Source organism: Marmota monax, unplaced genomic scaffold (genome assembly GCF_021218885.2).
Source record: "Marmota monax isolate L192 unplaced genomic scaffold, Marmota_monax_Labrador192_F-V1.1 WCK01_AAM20220418_F8-fsc00138, whole genome shotgun sequence".
Classification (NCBI taxonomy): domain Eukaryota; kingdom Metazoa; phylum Chordata; class Mammalia; order Rodentia; family Sciuridae; genus Marmota; species Marmota monax.
In genome coordinates this window covers 3,545,105-3,560,058 of record NW_026692763.1, presented here as the reverse complement: position 1 = coordinate 3,560,058, position 14,954 = coordinate 3,545,105, and the positions used below count along the sequence as shown (strand labels likewise).

General features: G+C 45.5%; 1 protein-coding gene across 4 annotated transcripts in view; it reads left to right on the top strand.

The window, feature by feature from the left end:
* Slc43a2 (solute carrier family 43 member 2) overlaps positions 1-14,954 on the top strand; it is a 44,546-nt gene that overhangs the window by 9,354 nt on the left and 20,238 nt on the right. For 3 of the 4 annotated variants that reach the window (XM_046446914.2, XM_046446916.2, XM_046446915.2), the window contains exons 3-5: positions 1,068-1,275; positions 2,790-2,845; positions 4,146-4,222. In XM_046446914.2, coding sequence (XP_046302870.1) covers positions 1,068-1,275; positions 2,790-2,845; positions 4,146-4,222 — 341 coding nt within the window. Of the gene's footprint in view, positions 1-1,067; positions 1,276-2,789; positions 2,846-4,145; positions 4,223-10,640; positions 10,904-14,954 lie in introns of those variants that run through there. The other variant, XM_046446918.2, reaches the window with a different exon arrangement.

The following is a 14,954-nucleotide window of genomic DNA, read 5'->3' as shown; positions in this document are numbered from 1 at the left end:
GGGGTCCTTAAGGGCTGAAGTTACAACACAGGTGTGGCTAACACACCAGTTTGGGGGCTCAGCACCCAACAGAGTCTGGGTGTGGTCAAGGGGGACAGCAGTACAGTAACCCCAGTGAGATAAGAAAGATGTGTTCCTCAGCAAGTGAAAGCAGAGAACTGTGGACTCTTAAAAAGCTCTTTCCTAAGTGTATGTATACTTTCTCATTGATCATCTTGAAAACTCTAGAGTTAGATGCTATTATGTAGTAGTTTACGCTTTTCCAGGAGGAAGAGATGGCATATGGCTGGTTGTATGTTTGAGATGCCAGTTGTACTTGCCAACAAAGGAGGCAAGGAGGCCCAGTCTCTCCATACGAACTGAGGGGAACCAGGGCATTATAGTGAGACCAGCAGCTTGTCCTTCCAGAGTCTAGGCTCTGCCTCCAGGCTAGCTGAACAAAGCTGCTGAAAAGGTTCTAGTCAGTATGGGGGCCCCAGCCAAGGCTGGGTCCCAAGATCTACTGTCACAGAGTATAGGATACTCTGGAATGGGACTCCTAATTGGGATTCATGGGTGTCCCCAAAACTCTGGACAACATTTTATTTTCTTTCTTTTTTGGTACAGGGATTGAACCCAGAGACACTTAACCACTGAGCCACATCCCTAGCCCTTTTTATTTTTTATTTTGTGACAGGGTCTTGCTAGGTTGCTTAGGGCCTCACTAAGTTGCTGATTCTGATTTTGAACTCAAGATCCCCCTGCCTCAGCCCCCTGAGCCACTGGGACTACAGGTGTACACCACCACACCTGGCTGCATAGTTTTCTTTATTGAATTCTTTGAATAGTTTATGATCCTACAAAAGTTAAGAACCTCTGCATTATTGCTTTAGGGATCTTGGGCCAAATGGGTGTCCAAGCCTGCTGTAGGGGTCACTGGGATCCTCCAGGGGCCCAAAGCCAGCTCTGATATCCCACTGGGGTGACTGAACATGCATCTCTCCCTCTGATCTTTGGGAATTTCTGCCATGACCCTTTCTTCTGAACTTTGGGATTCCCTGTCATGTTCCTTTCCTCTGCCTACTCAGAAAATGTCACCAATGGCACAGTGGGGAGCACCGCAGCACCAGAACACGAGGAGGTGAGCTGGATGAATGGCTGGCTCAGCTGCAAGGCTCAGGACGAGATTCTAAATTTGGCCTTCACCGTGGGCTCCTTCCTGCTCAGTGCCATCACCCTGCCCCTGGGCATCATCATGGACAAGTATGGTCCGAGGAAGCTCAGGCTGCTGGGCAGGTCAGTGCAGGTTCCTTGAGGGAAGAGGGTGGGCAGGTGGACGTCCTGGACTGCATTCCCTGCTGGAGGGAATCCTGAAATGTGCTGTCAGGTGCACCATGGAATCCTAGAACCTGCTGTGAGATGCACTGATGTATGCACTCCCTAAACGCCTTCCCACAGCGGGATCCTACTCATCTGACACTGAATCATTAGGTACTGTGATCCTCATAGTTCACCAGTACTGCATAGAGCAAGCACAGGACCCTGGCCTACCTGGGAGGATCTGGAATTGCTTGTCATTGAAAACACGTTTTTCAGAAGAAAAGATTTTGAACATGTACAATATAAGCACATCAGTTCCAAATGATATACACACGTATCATTCTTTTCATTGTTCTTTGCAGTGCTGGGGGTTGCACCCTGGATCTCATCCATGCTAAACAAGCCTTCTACTACTGAGCAGTAGCCCCCAGCCCACATAACGCTGTTCTTAGTTTTATATGCTTTAAAATACATGTACAAAATTATAAGGGCTGGGAGTGGAGTTCACTGGTAAAATACTTGCCTAGCATGTGCAAGGTACTGGGTTTGATCCTAGCAATACAAAAAATAGAAAATAAATACAATTAATTAATTAATTTAAATGAATGACATTAAAAATCGGAAAATGGAAGTCCCAATAGATAAGCACCCTTGTGGATCATCGTGTGCACCCCCTGGGGTATGTATCTCTAGTGTATAAAGCTCCATCTCTCAGACTCAGGAAGTTCATATTAGCTGGCCCTAGCAGGCCAGGGTCCTCCCCAATCCAGTTGTCCCTGTGAATGATCACCTTGTAGGGCACTGGTTTGTAGTGGGCAAGGCCCATAACCATGAGGGGGCTGCTGGGAGATCACTTCCATTTGCTCGTTGAGGCTGAAGAGGCATCGATTGCCAGGATAGAGTCAAGTGACAAGGAATCTGGCACAGTCAATCAGTCATCTGTCATCTGTGCCCTGCCCAGTGGGGTCTGTCTGACCCTGGCTGAATGGGCTCAGGAACCTGAGGAATGAATTGTATCCTCTCTTGTTTCAGAGCATTGGCCCTCTGGGGTCTAGGAGTGGCAGGAGCAGGACAGTTTATAAAATCTGGTTTGGGGCTTCAATTCCAGCTTAGCCTCTTAAAAGATGGGACACTTGGAGAAATTTGTTTTCCTTCCTTCCTCCCTCCCTCCCTCCCTCCCTTCCTTCCTTCCTTCCTTCCTTCCTTCCTTCCTTCCTTCCGAGATTTATTTTCCTCTTAAGAAAATTTGGGCCAGTTATTCTCAGAATCACCCCTCTCTCCCGGATATTGAATCCAGGACCTCATTTAGGCTGAGCATATACTCTACTACTGGATAAAACCCCAGCCCTCGGAATTGTTAAATCAGATTAAATGATGATTGTTAGTGCTCTAAAATGACACATAGTAAATACCCCCAAAGGATAACAATGTATAATAATAACAATCAGTAATATAATAATAAATAACATACTCTTTCTGTTTGGTTTTAGTGCCTGCTTTGCTGTCTCCTGCTTATTGATTGCATATGGAGCCAGTAACCCAAACTGTGAGTTTGCCTTTCCTCCACCCTTTTTTCAGGGACTGGGGAGAGATTGTCCAGAGGTGCTCCCTGGCCCATCTATTCATTGATGCTTCTGGTCCTGGTGCTCCCTGCTGAAGTTAGAGGGGCTACCTATTAGGGCTTTACTTAGTTCCTTATCTCAGATGGGCAGCCAGGTAAGAAAGTTATCATCCTAAAAGGAAATTTGAGAGGAGCTCCTTGAGTGTGAAGCTCCCATTTCATCACAGGCTAGTCTCTGATGGCCTCACTGATGCCACCCTGAGAGATAAGCTCTAAGAGCCAGGCCAGCTGCAGGGACATGGTCCTCTGTATGTATAGAAGTCATGAGCTGAGTCCTCTCAGGCAGCTCAGGCCAGTACTTTAAGGGTGGCTTAGAAGCCACCTGTTCCCCATCTTTATTCAGATGGAGCTATTGATTAAAAAATGTTTAGAACAAGCACCAAAAATCTGACCTGAATTTTATGTCTCTTTTGGGGGGGTGAGGGAGGGTACCGGGGATTGAACTCAGGCATTCCATCACTGAGCTACATCCCCATTTAGTATTTTATTTAGAGACAGGGTCTCACTGAGTTGCTTAATACCTCGCTTTTTGCTGAGACCGAATGTTTTTTTTAAATGTATATATGACAACAGAATGCATTACAATTCGTATTACACATATAGAGCCCAATTTTTCATATCTCTGGTTGTATACAAAGTATATTCACACCATTTGTGTCTTTATACATGTACTTTGGATAATAATGTCCATCACATTCCACCATCATTTCTAACCCCATACCCCTTCCCTTCCCCTCCCACCCCTCTGCCCTATGTGTCATTTACTATGTGTCATTTTAGAGGTCATCTATTCCTCCCACACTCCCCCTCCCTACCCCGCTGAGGCTGGCTTTGAACTCACAATCCTCCTTCCTCAGCCTCCTGAGCCGCTGGGATTATAGGCGTGGGCCACCTTATCAGAGTTTTAACCAGGCTTATCTACTGGTTTTCAGGAACCTAGATTTTTGGTTTCTTTGAAGCTGTGCCTTTAGGCCTCATGCTTGCTGCTAAGTTAATGGAGAAAAGAGGATAGATGTTTACCTTTTGTAAGAAGAGCTCAAGCTCTGTGAGGTAGGCAAGAGGAGCAGGGGGAGGAAGAGGCCTCTCTGGCTCCCCAGGTATTAGGCACTAACCCTTTGTCCAGCCTGCATTTATCAGAAGCCTATCTGAGTGGGGCACTGGGCCGGGCCCTGGCTTCCCTGGACCTTAGCTGTGCTTTCCTGCTTATGCCTCTGTTTCCCTGCAGCTCTCTCAGTCCTCATCTTTATTGCCCTGGCTTTGAATGGCTTTGGTGGGATGTGCATGACCTTCACCTCATTAACGGTAAGTACTCATTTTTCTTTCTTTTTTTTTTTTTAAGATATCTAGTATCTAGTTCAGTAATCTGCTCGTGACCTTTTTTCACTTATTTGTTTCTTTCTTTATTTTGGTACTGAGGTTTGAACCCAGAGGTGCTTTACCACTAGCTACATCCCCATCCCTTTTTTGTTGTTGAGACAGGATCTTTCTAAGTTGCCAGGCTGACCTAGAACTTTCAATCTTCCTACCTCAGCCTCCTAAGTTGCTGGGGTTACAGGCATGCACTACCATGCTGGGCTGTTTGGTTTTTTTTTGGGGGGGGGGATGTTGGTGGTTATACCCAGGGCCTCTTGCATATTTGGCAAGTGCTCTACCACTGAGCACATCTCCAGCCCTGCTTATGAATTTGAGCTAGCTTTGTTTCTTCCTCTTTGCCATCCATTTGTCTGCATATGCCTGGACATCCCAAGCAGTGGAGGCATTGGGTGCAGTGGCCTGACAACAAATGTAGTCATGGCTTCCCAAGCTGGGAGGTCCTGAAGACAGCAGGGCAGCGCTCCCCTACCTTCTGGCCTTGGCTTTGGTCTGAGGAAGCAATTTACTAGCCATGTGCCCAGGAAAGACAGGATCAAGTAGAAAAAGAGATGTCACCCATTTTTCCTCTATTTTCCATGGTTACCACCTCCAGGGTGTCCAGGAGCTCTGGCTAACTGTGCAACCCAAACACAAACCTCCCTTGGGACTGCCCCAGTCCCAGCCTTTGCCTTTCTCTAGAATTGAGTGAAAAACTCAGAGGAGTACCTGTTGGGCCTTCCTCTTAGTTTTCCAAGTGCCAGGGCACAGACAGCCTGACTGGAGGGAGACATATCCACAGGATGCTGAATAACCCCTTCTTGGGAGCACCAGGGTGCCACAAAATGTGCTTCTTTTTGAGATGGGGGATGAAGAAAGGTGTAGGTGAAAGAAACCCAGAAAACAGGAAGAACAAAAAAGGGCTGGGAGTGTAGCTCAGTGGTAGGGCGCTTGCCTAGCACTCGTGAGGCACTGGGTTCGATCGTCAGCACTGTATATGAATAAATAAAATAAAGGTATGTGTCCATCTACAATGAAAATATATATATTGAAAAAGAAAAAGAAAGAACGAAAAAGTCTTCCCCAGAGAGAAGGGAGCTCTCTTTGGTTGGCAAGAGTGCTATTCAGAGCTGGCCCCTGGGAAAGAAGTAAGGGTGATAGACTCTTCAGAGAAACTTCTTTCCAACAGGGAAATCTCACCTGCTTCAGTTCACCCATGAAAAAGCTTTTAGTGTGTAATACCTACCATTATTATTTGCAGTGCGCTCTTTTCTCTCATTTTTCTTTGTTCCAGTGAGTCAGGAATCACGCTGTTGAAGGGCCCTTGTTTTGCTTTGAGGGAATGCTGGGGATTTTCGGTTTGAGGGAGGATCTTGAAAGGTGTTGGCATCCCTGTGACCCACCTTCCGGCTGTGTGAATCAAAGGCCAGGCCCAGTTTCTTCTCTGTGCACCCTTCCTCTACTTGGTTTTGTTAGCTCTGTCCTGATGAGGAGGATGAACTGTCTTTGCCTAGGTTCATAGACATGAAAAGTTCACTGCAGTTGGTGTCAGGTGAGAAGAATCTGGCACAGGGCATGCTCTGGGTGTGGGGGTATGTGTCACACATAAATATGGGGCCTCGATTGCTTTGCCTCAGCTGGTGCCACGGAGATTTACTATGTACTATTTTGGGCCTTTTTATTCTTATTTTTTTTAAGCAGGTAAATTTAAAAGAAAAATAGATACATTTCCTTTCTCTCAAATCCTCAGAGGAAAACAAATGTCGAAACTGTGAGAAATATGTTTGCACTATCAGAAGTACACACATTCCACTGAGTTGTGTAAATTGTGAAACAGGAGTCATGGATCTGTTTGTTCTTGGATAGTGTGAAAACCACCAGCCCTTTCATCAAGATGAAAAATAAAAACCTGGCATCACCCCCATTGTTTTAGTCACGCTGGGCCTCTGTTATGGCAGGTCTGAACTTCAGGGATAGAAGGATGAGATGGTCCTGGGACTTGAGGAATTTAAGTTCCAAAATGCAGAAAGATGGTTTGTCATAATAAAGCATAATATAAATAGAGACTGGGAATGTAGCTCAGTTGTAGAACACTTGCCTAGCATGCACAAAGTCCTGGGTTCAGTCCATCAGCATGGCCAAAAAAAAAAAAATGATAAAAAGCACCATACCATGAGTCCTCTTGAACAAAGCCTTTAAAGTGAACTCTGAAGTCGTTGTCCGAGAAACTTTTAGAAGAAACTAATAGGCCCATATTCTTTTATTATTCTATTTTATTTTATTTTGTTGTGTTGTGTTAGGGATTGAACCCAGGGGTGCTTAACCTCTGAGCCACATCCCCAGCCCTTTTTTATATTTTATAGAGACAGGGTCTCACTAAGTTGCTTAGGGCTTTGCTAAATTGCTGATGGTAGGTTTGAACTCTTTTTTTTTTTCCATTTTTTTATTTGTTTTAATTAGTCACACATGACAGTACAATGATCTTGACATACATTTGAATCAGATGGGATATAATTTCTCATTTTTCTGAGTGTACAGGTTGCAGAATTACATTGGTCATGCAGTCATGTATATACCCATAGCAATAATAATGTCTATTTTATTCTGCTGTCTTTCCATCCCCCCCTTCTCCTTCCCCTCCCCTCCCATCGGTTTGAACTCTTGATCCTCCTGCCTCAGCCTCCCAAGTCACTGGGATTATAGGCAAGTGATACTATACCATGATTTTTAAAAAATTTCTTTAATTTTGAGTGGGACAGCATTCTTCACCTCTTGGTCATTTGTGTCTTGTGTGAATTGCTTCTTTGTGTCATTTGTCTATTTTTTTCTGCAGAGTTCTTTATCCTTTTTTTTTTTTTTTTAATGCTTTGTAAGAGCTCTTTCAAATACAAAGGAGCTAGCTCTTTCTGAGTGAGCAAGGGATCTCACTTTAGGGTTTTTAGTCCTCTTCATAGTTCATGAATAAGTTTCAGGAGGGCTGTGCACTTCCTTGAAATTGTTTGCAAGGAAATGTTGTGTATATGCTGCTTAGGGGCATTGGGCCAGGGGAGTGTACCTTGCTCTCTTCATCCTCCCATAGGGCTGTGTGAAGGCTGAGATGATTGTGTCAGGAGCATCTCTGTCAGCTCCTGGCTCTCCCTCCTATGGGGAGGAGATAAAAGGCCACCTACATAGGGTAGGTATCAAACAGTCAAGAAAACTGTCCGCTCATCACTTAATGTGTTTGGTTACCAGGGATATGTTTTAGGGAGGCAGACAGCTAAGGTCCCCATTCTTGGATCTAGAGCAGAGGTCAACAAACTACCACCTCATGCCAAATCGAGGCCACTGCCTGTTTTTATAAGCAAAGTTTTACTGGAACCTCCCCATGCCTATTTGTACACATATTGTGCGGCTGTTTTCGTGCTATAGTGGCAGTTAGACAGTCGTGACAGAGACCATATGGCCTGAAACGCCTGATATATTTACTGTCTGGCCCTGTATGGAAAATGTTTGGCAGCCTTTGGTCTGGAGGCTCCAAGAAACTGCTACAGAACTATTCCCTGCCTGAGGGTAGGGGGGCTGACACCCTCTACTCACTCCCACATCTTCTAATTGCACAGACCAGCTCTCCAGGCGCTTTGAAAGTCTCACACACACACTCCTCTCCCTGCCTGGAGGGATCTCCTTGGACACTCCTCCATTCTACAAGGCCTCCCAGGAGACCTGAGGTCCCCTGAGAATAGCCCCTAATGGGGAAAGGGAAGCAGGTCAGCGAGGACAGGCTGGAGGTGCTGAGCAGTGTTCTGGGCTGGCCAGGGCTTCTGCTGAGCAGAGCTGAATCTCATTCTGACACAGCCCAGGCCTTTAAAAAGCAGAACTGTCAGGACCAGCTCCCAGAGATGCCGAGCTAGCAGCACAATGGAGCTTTCTGTTTGTGTCTCCCACCCATGTTCTTGTTTTGGGGACAAAGGAGTCTTCAGGGTTGCCTTTAGGAGCTTCCTAAATCAAATTCCTACAACTGCCATGGATAGGGCCATAGATAATCACTCCTTGACAACCTGAGAATGTGGGGCGATGTGTTGCCATGGAAATCCTAATTTGGGGACTTTTTGAGTCCCAGGGGGTTTTGTGTGGCATAGGGTATAGTTTAAATAAAGACAACCAATTACTCCCATTGGTGGAGAGGGGGCCCCAAGTTGGCAAAATGCCTTTTCCTCTTGGTCTGGGAAGAGATGACTGATCGCCCTCCCCACAGAGCCTGAGAGGTTTGTGCTTATGGATGATTTCTGTGGGGTACTGGGCCTTGCACATACTAGGCAAGCACTCTACCACTGATCTACATCCTCAACTCTTTCTAATTTTATTTTTGTGACATGATCTTGCTAAATGCCAAAGCTAGACTTGAACTTGAGATCCTCCTGCCTCAGCCTCCCAAGTAGCTGGGATTATGTGATGCACACTATGCCTGGTTCATGTGTGATTCTTCCTGTAAGAGTAGGGGCTCAGAAGGTAAGGGCAATCCTGTGACAGGTTAGCTGTCCAACAGCCAGGACTGACTTGTTTTGGGGACAAAGGAGTCTTCAGGGTTGCCTTTAGGAGCTTCCTAAATCAAATTCCTACCACTGCAGCCTGGGTCCTGGGCAGCATGTGGCATCCTGGAGGGAGGGTCAGGCCAGTCCAGGGGTGCAGCATGCTCCCTGTGGTGTGGAACACCAGCCTCCTCCTGGACATCTGGTGTGGCACACTCTGGTCTGTTTGCTCAATGAGTTGCATTTGTCTAACCCTTTAACTCGCTTTATCGGCCAGAGCACAAACACTAGCCGGGTGACTGAAGTGGCGTCTTTGGGCCACCACCCTTCAATCCAAGGCCTGGGTTGCTTAGAGATGGGAACAGATGCAGCCAAAATTGTGAACATATCTTTTCCACTTCATTACTCTCACCCCTGTCAGTGCGGGTGGGGTGGGGAGTTCTGGGCTGAAACACTCACAGAAAAGGGGTTACAAAGTGTTGCCAGGCTCCTTCAGGAAAAATTTCTCTGTGGGCTTTTCCTGTTTGATTCATTGAAGTCTGGTTTTTAAACCTGAGGAAGAAATGATCCCATGGGAATTGGTTCAGAGTTTGAAGAGAATGGAGTAAACATCCCTCTTCAAATACCTGAGAGAAGGGCAAGGAAGCACATGCCCTGGGGAGGAGATGGGAGTTTAGCATTTTTGCTCAGTGGACCCCAATTCTGTAGCCAGGGGAAGGTCCCACAGTGCTTCCTGCCTCCCTCTGGAGAGCCCAGGTGCCACTGGGGCAGGACTCCTGGTGCCTGGGGCCATTTTGGCTTCTGTACCTCCCTCCATTTCTGTCTGTGCCTTGGGTACCTGAAGCAGTCAGCTGATTGCCACTGGTTTGGGAAGAATTTGCCCATCAGAGGTTCCACCTCAGGGGTTTGCTCCAGCACGTGACATGTGCCGGGGTGGACAGAAAGTGCAGCGGGGGCATCAACAGAGCTAGAATGGGCAGGTAGGGAGGGAAATGACTGGGGGAAGGCAGTTTTCCTTCCCTACCCTTCAGCAATGGAGCGGAAAGGTGACCACAAGGACCTTCTCAGCAATGTGTGCTGAGAGGCGCCAGATTGTTTATGTTAGGAAACAGCCCAGCTTTGCTGAATCTGCTTGTCCAGACTGGTACCTGGATCCTGGCCTATACAGGTTGTACAGAATGCTGGGTGTGTACCTCAGCCACTTGAGGACAAGGCTCACCTCTGCAAGGGGCCTGAGGGCCAGAGTGTCAGCCCCCACCCACTGCTTGGCTCTGGAGCCTACCCAGACTGTGGGTGGCATCTCTCTGAAAGCCAGGGTGTTTCTCCAGGGCTGGTGGACTCAAGAGGCCAGAGATTTGGAAAACCAGTGCCAGGAGCTACACTTGGCCTTGGTCTGCCTGTCACCAACCCCATGGCCTGCCGTGGAGGATCCTAGGGAGAGAGGCACGTAACCTTGGGCATCTTAAGAGTCCTTCAAGGAGGACGCAGTCCTGTGGCCCTGGCCTCTGGGACGCTTGTCCAGTGGCCATGCTTTGTGCCCAGAACACCAGGGAGGGGCTGCCTGCAGCTGCTGTGTTCCCCTCTGGGAAGGTCACATAGCCTGGACTGTTTATGGTGCAGCTGAGGGGCCCAAAGAGAATGAGTCATCACAGGCTTCCGTGGCCAGTGAGATCCAGTAGCCCAGGCTGGGAGGGCAGAGGCTGCAGGGGGCAGTGAGAAGACCCCCAAAGCCCGGAGAAGGGTCTGCACTCTCCACCTGTGACTGTGCTTGTGAGTCAGGAAACAGCCTCTGCTGAGTGTTTCCCCTGGCATCTGTCACTGCAGCGCGGCTCCAGCTTCCTCTTTGGCAGTGGAGCCGCTTCTTCCCCTCTGCCAGGCCCTGGAGGCCGCACCAGGCCACTGCTCAGCACTCAGCCGCCACTCCATTATCTCGGCCTCTGAGCAGCCATTGTGTGCAGCAGAGATGAGGCTGAGGCAGAAGGAGTGAGCAAGCGAGTGGGGTCGGCCAGACCAGTGAGAGAAGAGACCAGACCTGAAGAGAAACGGGAGTCCACAGGAAAATGCAGATCACTTGGTGGTGTGGCCCAGGACCATGGGGGAGGTCAACCAAGGAAGGCCGAGGGTAGGTGAGGGCAGGGGCAGGTGGGTCATAAAGGAACACCTGAGGGGATGTCAGAAATCTCCATTCGGCTAGAGTCAGACAGAAGGCTCAACAGGAAACATGTAGGAGGCGTGAGAAGTGAGGAGAGCTGCCTTGGAGCCCCAACTGAAGGGAGTGTCAGGCAGGGCCCCGGGAGGCTCCCAGAGGCAGGGTCACCTGGTGGCTCTGCCATTTCCTTGCCCCGCATCGAATCCTAAATTTGGCCTTTGCCAGTTTGAGGAAATGCCTTGACTCTTAAGTTTTGTACCCAGTAAATAAGAATAAGTAATATTTATCTTATAGGTTGCTTTGAGAGTTTTAAAGATAATAGGTATTAAAAATAGTAGCTATTGGGGCTGGGGTTGGGGCTCAGCGGTAGAGTGTTCACCTAGCACATGCGAGACCCCGGGTTCGATCCTCACACCACATAAAAAATAAATAAATAAGGGAAATAAATTTTTTAAATATTTTTTGATTGTGTCCAACTTCAACCAAAAAATATTGAAAAATAGTAGCTATTAATATATGTTATTATTACTTAATAGTAAGGAAATCTAATCAGGTTACTACAGGGCACAGCCAGTGAGAGAAATCTCTTCTGGCAAGTATGATAGTTTTGGGAGAGAGAGAAGCAGCCTAAAGGATAAAACACAAATTAGAATTACCATTTTAAAAAGTAATTCTTGTTGAGTGTGGTGCACACACCTGTAATGCCAGCTTCTCAGGAGGCTGAGGCAGGAGGATCCCAAGTTCAAGGCCAGTCCCAGCAACTCAGCCAGACCCTGTTTCAAAAAAAAAAAATAGGGACTAGAGTTGTGGCTCAGTGGTAGAGGGCTTACCTCACTTGTGTGGGGCACTGGGTTTGATTCTCAGCACTTATATAAATAAATAAATAAATATTAAGTCCAACAACAACTAAAAATATATATTTAAAAAAAAGATAAATAAAAAAGAATTCGGGATATAGTTCAGTGGTAGAGCCCTCCTGGGTCCAACACCCAGTACTTCCCCCCCAAAAAAAATAGATAGCACCATGAATTTTTAACTTCAAAGAGGAAGTTAAACGACAAATTAGGAAAACATACTTTAGTATATTAATAAATTGTGGATGTCTTCAATGTAAAAAGGACCTCTACAAATCAATAGAAAAGGTTAACATCCCCATGGGGGTAAAAAGACAAATGAAGTGAAAATTAGGGATTTTTTTTTTTTTTTTTTTAGAGGTGGAGAAAAATGTTCAGAGTCATTAGAAATCAAATAAATGCTTTCCCCCACTATTTATTTATTGTAGTACTAGGAATTGAACCCAGGGTCACCTCTAGTCCTTTATTTTATTTTTTGGGGGGTAGTGTTGGGGATGGAACTCAGGGGCACTTGACCATTAATCCACATTCCCACCCCTGAGTCTCACTGAGGTGCTTAGCACCTTGCTTTTTGCGGAGGCTGGCCTTGAATTTGGGATCCTCCTGCCTCAGCCTTCCGAGCTGCTGGGATTACAGACCCTCATGTGCTACTGCACCCAGCTCCTCTAGTTCTTTTTAAAGCAAGGTTTTTTATTTTGTTTTTCAGTGCATTTTTACATTTAGAACAGAACAATTGAGCAGATATTACATAGTTATATGCCTACTATCCCCCACATACAATTTCCTCTATTATTACTATTTTGCATCAGTATATTTTGTATACAGTCCATAGTTCACACTAACATTCATTCTCTGTTAACACCCTCCTATAGTTTTGTGAATATCATGATGTGTCTGTCATTATAATTATAATTCAGGATAGTTTCATAACCACAAGAATTCCTTGTACTAATTTGTATTAATGCTTTTCCTAATTTGTATTAATGCTTCTCTCCCACCCCAAACCCATGACAATCATCAATTTTTTACTATCTTTATACTTTTGCCTTTTCCAAAATGTCATGTATTTGGAACCCTGCTGGCTTCTTCCACTTAGCAATATGCTCCCTCCATGTCTTCATGCTCCCTCCATGTCTTCATGGCTTACCAGTGCTGTTTTTTTTTTTTTTTTTTAATTGCCTAATAGTGTTCCATTGCATAGCTATACCACAGGTTGGTTTGTTCAGTCACCTATCGCAGGATGCCCTGGTTGGTTCCAAGTTGGGGTGATTATGAATAAAACCATTAACATCCATGTGCAGGTTTTCATGTGGACATAAGTTTTCAATTCAGCCAGGAAAATTCAGCTGGTAAATACGCAGGAGTCCAATTGCCAGTAAGACTCAGCTTAGCTTTGTAAGAACTGCCAAAGTGGCTTCCAAAGTGGATGTGTCACTTTGTACTCCCGCTAGCCACAAACAAGCATTGCTCTTGTTCTGCATCCTCGCCAGCATTAGGGATTGTCAGTTTTCCAGATTACAGTCTTCCTAATAGATGTGGAATGGCATCTGATTGTTTTAATTTGCAATCCCCCATGGTGTTGAGCATCTTTTAATATGCTTCTTTACCATTCATGTATCTCCTGTGAAGTATCTGTTCAGATCTTTTGCCCATTTTTAAAAATTTATGAGTTATTTGTATATTTGGGATTTTTATATTTGGGATACATGTTCTTTATCAGATATCAGTGTCTTAACCACTGAGCCACACCCCCAGCCCCTTTAAAAAATATTTCATTTAGAGACAGGGTCTGGCTGAGTTGGTAGGGCCTTGCTAAATTTCTGAGGCTGACCTTGAACTTGGGATCCTCTTGCCTCAGCCTCCTAAGCCATTGGGATTACTGGCATAATTCACTGTGCCGTGCTGAAAAGCTTTTTTTTTCATTTTCTGAAAAGAGGTGTTTTGCTCTTTATGAGCAATTCTCCAAAGAATAAACTGCTCATTTGGAGTCATCTGTTGGACCTTGTTTGTGAGTCCTGTCCATCACCTCTTTACTTCTGTGAAGTTGGTGCCTCATAAATATAAACTTCCTGTTGAAGGTTTCAACTAAGTGGAGACTAGAAAAAGTGTTACAGAAATAAATAAATAAAGAGCTACCTTACTCACAGAAACAAAATAAGTGCTATGTTCTTCTTCTTCTCCTTTTTTTGTTTTTGGTACTAGGGATTGAACCCAGGGGTGCTTAACCACTGGGCCACATCCCTAGTCCTTATTTTTAATTTTAAGACAGGATCTCACTAAGTTGCTGAGGCTGCCTTTGAATGTGCTATCCTCCTGCCTCAGCCTCCTGAGCCTCTGTAATTACAGTTGTGTGCCACTGTGCCCAGCTTGCTCTTTCTTTCTTTCTTTCTTTCTTTCTTTCTACTAGGAATTGATTAATTGATTAAATCCTGGGTCACTTAATACTGAGCCACATTCTCAGCCCTTTTTTTTTTTTTTTTTTTTTTGAGAAAAAGTCTTGCTAAGTTGATGAGACTGACCTCAAACTTGCAGTCCTCCTGCCTTAGCCTCCTGAGTTGCTGGGGTTACAAGCATGAACCACCTGACTGTTCTTCTTTTAATAATTAACTTTCAAGTAAAGTACATGTGGGCATTTATTTATTTGTTTTTTTGTTTATTTATGGTACCAGGGAATGAACCCAGGGGCACTTAATCATTGAGCCCCAGCCCCAGCCCTATTTTATATTTTATTTAGAGACAGGGTCTTGCTGAGTTGCTCATAGCCTCGTTAAATTGCTCAGACTGGGTTTGAACTGGCAACCTTCTGCTTCAGCCTCCCAAGCTGCTGGAATTACAAGTGTGCTTTTGTTTTTTAATGGAGTTCTCATCTCAGAGAGTTAGGGAAAACATCCTAAGATGTACGTTATAGGATGTCTTGCCTTTTTTTCTTTCCTTTTTTTTTTTTTTTTTGGTGCTAGGGATTGAACCCAGGCTCATGAGACAAGCACTCTACCACCTGAGCTACACCCCCAGCCCTTGCTTTGTTTTTTTTTAATAGAACTTTGAGACTTTATTGAAATTTGAAACACAGATATATTGTTACTTTGCAGATTTTGATTAAGTAGGAACAGAGAAGGACTTGAGTATCTGCAATTCTTATCAAACACTCTGGTCACACCAGTGCTGGTGGC